General features: G+C 43.8%; 1 protein-coding gene across 2 annotated transcripts in view; it reads right to left on the bottom strand.

Annotated features, from left to right (window-relative positions):
• Positions 1–1,293: 1,293 nt before the first annotated feature.
• The window catches only part of RUNX2 (RUNX family transcription factor 2), a 126,811-nt gene continuing 122,104 nt past the window's right edge, over positions 1,294–6,000 (bottom strand). For both annotated transcript variants that reach the window (XM_032649928.1, XM_032649929.1), the window contains one exon: positions 1,294–5,598. In XM_032649928.1, coding sequence (XP_032505819.1) covers positions 5,120–5,598 — 479 coding nt within the window. In that variant the 3' untranslated portion in view covers positions 1,294–5,119. The remainder of the gene's footprint in view (positions 5,599–6,000) is intronic.

Below are 6,000 nucleotides of genomic sequence, written 5' to 3'. Positions count from 1 at the left end.
GTTCTTAATCGGGGCGATTTTGCCCCCCAGGGAGCACCTGGCAACGTCTGGAGACATTCTTCATTGTCACAACTGGGCGGACGCTACAGGCATGCAGCAGGTAGAAGCCAGGGATGCTGCTAAACACCCTACAATGCACAGGACAGTCCTCCCTGCACACACGCCGAAGAATTATCCAGCCTGAAGTGTCAGTAGCGCCAAGGTCTAGCCCAGTGCCTTTCCATAAACCAAGAAACTGAGACCCCGAGGAGGAGAATGATTTGCTGCTGCGGGAGAAAGCTGGAGAGGCCGAGAAGGCCACCATGCCCACCTCCCGTGCAGTGCCTTTTAAAGCCACACAGATGTTTAATTTAAAAGGATAAATAAATATACATCCTCAAAGAGTTGCAAACAAGTTCCCCGGCCTAAGTTCACCCAAGTGCTTTTAGGATGTCTCCCACGCTTAGAAATGAGCTGTTTCCAAGATCTCTCAGAAAACAGTGCCAAAGGGGTAAGAATGAGCAGATCTAAAGGGCAGCCTCTAACTCCTAGCGTGATGTGGGCCCCCCGCCAGTGACTGCGCTTGTCGGCACCGAGGTTTCCCCGTCCCTCTCTAGAACTGTGATAAGCCAAGGCATACGCACAGCACGGGACAGAAAGCAAGCAACCGCTCTACCCGAGGCCCTCGACCTTCTCGCAGGGGAGGGACTTACCAAAAATAAACAGCGGCCCAGAAAAAAAAAGTTTCCAAACTAGAGTTAGCCTCACTAGTAGTAGAATTTTTCTGAGGCTAGAGCTCTCCAGGCCAAGGTCCATTTTTACTCATCCTTGTCTTTGGTTGACTTTCTTTTTAAGAACCCAAAAGAGATGTCAGAAGGCAAACAGACTACCCCCTACGGCTGGGCTGCCTGAGCTCTTGTGACTACAGTCAAGGGTTCACTTGTCGGCCCCATTCATGTGCCCAGAGATTAGCATCATGGAACCATCGAGGCTGCTGTCTTTCTACCCTGACTCGTCCCCCTGGTTGCAATAAGGGGCTTTACCCAAGGATGGGGTGAGCACTCCTTCCTTCAGACAACAGGCTGATAAGGAAGTGAGCGCACTGCTAGATTCTTCACCCACCCCTCTCTCGGGGTAGGCCAAAACAAGAACCCAGCGCTTACCAAGACGGTTTTCCTCTCACCAGTAATATAGGATCTCTGCTCTCATCCAGCCCTGGCAAGTCCTACGACCAATAAGTGCCCAGGTGTACGCAGGAGTAGGTGTCAGACTAGAGAAGAAACCGCGGATGAGAAAAGACCCAGTGTACACACATAACAAAACCAAAAAAGCCATTTTATTGAAAATTCAATTCAAACTTCAAATTAATATTACAATCATGGAAAAAATGCCAAATAATTCAATTTACAGTTGCAACATACAATACAAATAGTCCCTTTGAAGTTAAGAGTAAACTCATCCACAATCATGACCTGTGGCACAAAGCAGAATTTGTACAATATGTGCACGGAAAGCAAATCTTGGGCAACAGCGACTGGAAAAAAATAAAAATGAAAAGCTTGTATTTACACAAAATGCTACAAATACTTTTGTTCCACAGAAATCTAAGAATGGTAAAGCATATCCAAAAAAAACGGAATTTTATTCAAAATACCTAAGAAATTATTGTAAGTTATGGTTTTGGCTGATATATTTCAAAGTACTGCATGAAGAAGCAAAGTTATTTGTAAACATGAAGTAAACAAACATCTAAAAAATTCTCACATAGAAGATATGTTTCAAATGTGTTATCTTTTTAAGAACAACAAATTCAAGGTTTGGAAGAGTCGTCTTTTATTTATTTTATTTATTATGGTTCTTTCGAATGTCATAGGTATAATTCTTGTTTTTGCTAATGCTTTGTGTTTCCATGCATTCACCTAGACTCTGAGTCAGTCCCTTTCCTGGGAATGGAGGGAACTCTTTTCAGCCAGCAGATACATCTCTTCCCCTCTGAATCTGCAATGGATGGGCCCCAATGGTGTACAGTTCTCTGCTCACTTTTAAAAGGCCCTGGTGGGGGTAAGACGGCCTGAAGAGCGAACCACAGCTGATCTGTTGAGTCCTTCAGTTCCAACCTGGATGTCATTTCACACACACACACACAAAAAACTAAAGCTTCGGTACCTGTTCTGGAACTCTGACATAGTTTAGAACAGGTTAAAAAAGTGGCTGTATTGGTCACGCTGTAAACCATGCCTTTTTAATCTGAAGGAAGTAGAGTGCTGGCTAGTTCATGGTTCCACAGTAGCAGTAAGGCTTTGCTTTGGTCTTGAAATCACAAATCATACACGTGACCCAGTGCAAATTAAGGATTTGGTTAAAAAAGAAAAAAAAAAGATAGAAAAATTTAAACCCCCGGTCTAAAAAAGGGCTGAATTTGATCTAAGAAATGTAAATTACCCCATTGGAATGGTTTGAGTGAGGGGAGAAGGAAGAAGTGCTTGAATTTTTCCCAAGAAAAAAAAAGAAAACTTTTAAAGTGTTTCTGGGTTGCTGCCTGCAGCCACTATACTAACATTTCAACACAAAAGCATCCCTCAAGTCACTTAGTATGTGTACTGTAAACTTAAGCCCTTTCAACATTAAAAAGGAATGTACAGATATAGTACCTTTTTTATTAAATAGAGTACAGCTGGCACTGGCAGTAACATTTTTCTGTCAATTAATTAAGATTGAAATGTGTAACCAGACACTGGCTTTTTTAAGTGCTACTGAAACAAACACACATATTTTACACTTACAAATAAATGGACAGTGGCTTGCTTCAAGCTACCACACACAAATAATAAATAGTATCAATTACTACTTCCATCTTCAGTAATAGGAAAGTGGCTTATTTATCTAAGCATACTTGGTATACAACCTTTAGAAGGCAAAGTGTTTTGTTTTGGTTGGGCTTGGTTTTCCCCTCGATCTTTATTAGGAGGAGTCAGGGTGAATTCCCAGGTGAGGAGCACAGGTCCCATGCCCCACGAGCCGTCCCAAGATGCTTGGTGCTCTAATGAGGTGGGCTGGACGATGACCCCGGAGCAAGGGGCATCTGGGGCTGGAGGCAAATCTCTAAAGGTTCTGCCTGGGGGCGGGCACAAGCTTTAAATGAAAGGGCCCTGACCTGTGGGGGAGGTGGGTGGGGATCTGCCTGGTGGTGTCGTGAAGTGGTCCTGGCTTGGATCAAGGATCCACACTTGAGAATCTGCCACGTGGCCGCCAGGAGTGGTCAAAGTGCATCCGACAGGAGGGCTTCGGCTCAAATTCATACGCAGTAGTAGACACCAAATTCCACCTAGCTTTGCCTTCCCTTCGCCCCCCCCATGGTGAGAAATATGAATATCAGAGGCTGTATGATGGGTCCCCACTGCCTGTGTGTTCTCAGATCAGCTGCCTGCTGGAACTTGTCTGCTCCTTCAGAGGACCCTGCTCCCAGAAGACAATGACTTAACTCTGCTCCTTTAAATGCAAATTCTGTGGGAAGCTGCCGGTGGGCCCGGGACTAAGGCAGATTTGGGTTCCCCTGACTTACTGTTTGGTAAGGCGTTTTGGGTAACACTCCCTGGAGCAGTTCTGCTTTCCTGTACCGTGTGTGTATCACGACTGATCCTTCAGCCACTCGTGTGGCTTTAAGCTGACTACGTCTTCACTGGTGATGTCGAGTTTTGCTTTAACTCTGAAACCACAGAACATTGTTCTGCAGTTCAAGGATTCACTTGTGCTTGTCTTTTTCATATGACAAGAGTCATCATTATTTCAAAGAAATTAGGAAGCCACATCACTCCAGCATTTTATGCTGACAATGAGCAACGTAAGTGATAAAGGACTAAGGGTTGCTTTTTAAATCTCTGATTATTGCTTTTTAAAAGGCAAAGCTGTGTTAGAGGCAATCAAAGATCGGAAAAGAACTAACATAACATTTCCTTCATACATCACAAAAACAAGCTACATCTAAAATATTTGGAGATGGAAGTATTTTTAAAAATCACATTGTGTCTGGATGAACTGAAATTGCTTAGCAATATTTCAGATATGGCTCTAGCCCACTGAAGGAATTTGTTATTTAATAAAGAGCACTTTTAGAGACCGAAGTCAACATATCAATACACTAAGAAATGTTTCAAGGGTCCAAATGTCATTAAATAATTATAAATATATCTTTAAAGTTATATGACCATTCACGTTAGCAAGTTACCTCAGATTTTACACATATTCATAATTTAAAAAAAAAAAGAAGACAAATAACACACAGCCAAACGCAAACACTATCTCTACCATTATGGCTATAATAAGGTATTGCCATTTTCAGTTTTGCATAAAAGAAGAAGGGGTTAGGTGGGAAGGGGGCAGTTCGGGATCAGATTTCTTTTTGGTTAAATGGGAAAAGGAAAAAAAAAAGTATAAAAAGGTAAAATAAAATAATCTATCCTGATGGGTAGTTTTTGAAGTCACTTTCTTAAAGTAGGAAAAAATTAAAATAAAAACAACTGAACCAAACAGTTCAAATGAGTACTTGCAGAAAGTGTGAAAGCCGAAGTTTGGAACAGTTACTCTGAATGGATGGCAAGGGAACGGAAGCATTCTTTCTGCCCCTTTCCCCTCCGTGGGCACCTGGGCCGGCTGTGTAAGTGGGTCTGCCGAGGGCACTGGTCCACACACAGCGGCACCATGAGGGTGTGTGGTTTCGAAGCACAGGGGACAAGCGTCTTTGCTTTTCCTCCTGAACTTGGAGTCCACCTCTCTGAACTGGCATCTGAACAGGTTACTGAGGATAACGGACCAAATGACAACAGCAACAAAAGTACCTTGTTTTCCTTTGTTTGCTCACAAAGGTACATGTTTAAAGAGAGAATGATCTGAAATCTGATTAGGATTGTCTCTCTTGGGCCTCTTGCTCCTCAAGAGCTACCCTCTGAGGGTTGCAAGATCATGACGGAGTGAGTGAATGCCAAGACAAAAAAAAAAAAAAAAAAAAAAAAAACCTTCTAAAAAATAGGCACTTTGTAGATAGGCTAGTTGATATACATATATATGCACTCTCTATATATGTATATGTTGATACATTTGGGATATGGCTCCCAGAGACCGCTGGGCCACTGCTGAGGAAGTTTCAATAGGGTCGCCAAACAGATTCATCCATCCTGCCACTAGAATTCAAAACGGTGGGGGAACTGCTGTGGCTTCCGTCGGCGTCAACGCCATCGTTCTGGTTAGGCAGGTTTGCGTTTAAGAGCGCGCTGCCGTTCGAGGTGGTGGTGCACGGCGGTAGCATTCTGGAAGGAGACCGGTCTCCCCCGGGCACCATGGGGAACTGATAGGATCCTGACGAGGTGCCATAGTAGAGATATGGAGTGCTGCTGGTCTGGAAGGGTCCGCTCTGGCTTTGGGAGGAGCCGGGGTAGGGTGGTGGCAGGTAGGTGTGGTAGTGAGTGGTGGCGGACATACCGAGGGACATGCCTGAGGTGACTGGCGGGGTATAAGTAAAGGTGGCTGGATAGTGCATTCGTGGGTTGGAGAAGCGGCTCTCAGTGAGGGATGAAATGCTTGAGAACTGCCTGGGGTCTGAAAAAGGGCCCAGTTCTGAAGCACCTAAAAATTACAACAGAAGATGGGGGGGGGGGGAAACATCTGTAAATAGCAGTTAAAATCACGAAAGAATTTATTTTTTTTACAAGAAAAGAAAGAAAACTTCAGCTTTCCCCCAAAGGAACAGCAAGCCACAAACAGACTTTCAAATGCACCGGTCGCTACACAGACTTCTGGGGCTTTTCTGTTTGTTTGATTTTCACTTTACAGTCTTAGCAGCATTGAGCCTCAAGTTCTTCACCCCCAGAGAATCCCAAAGGGCTTTAAAAGCCCAAATGTGTGCTAGGTCTTGTGTGTAAACCAACCCAACACTCTGATCAGACAGATTCACTCACCAGACTTTAAGACTGAATCCTCATTGATTTTTTTTCCCCTCTCTTTTTGTTCCTTGTTGTACCTCAGATA

Source organism: Phocoena sinus, chromosome 11 (assembly GCF_008692025.1).
Source record: "Phocoena sinus isolate mPhoSin1 chromosome 11, mPhoSin1.pri, whole genome shotgun sequence".
NCBI lineage: Eukaryota > Metazoa > Chordata > Mammalia > Artiodactyla > Phocoenidae > Phocoena > Phocoena sinus.
Note: the sequence above shows the minus strand (reverse complement) of the source record. Positions and strands in the feature narration are given on the sequence as shown.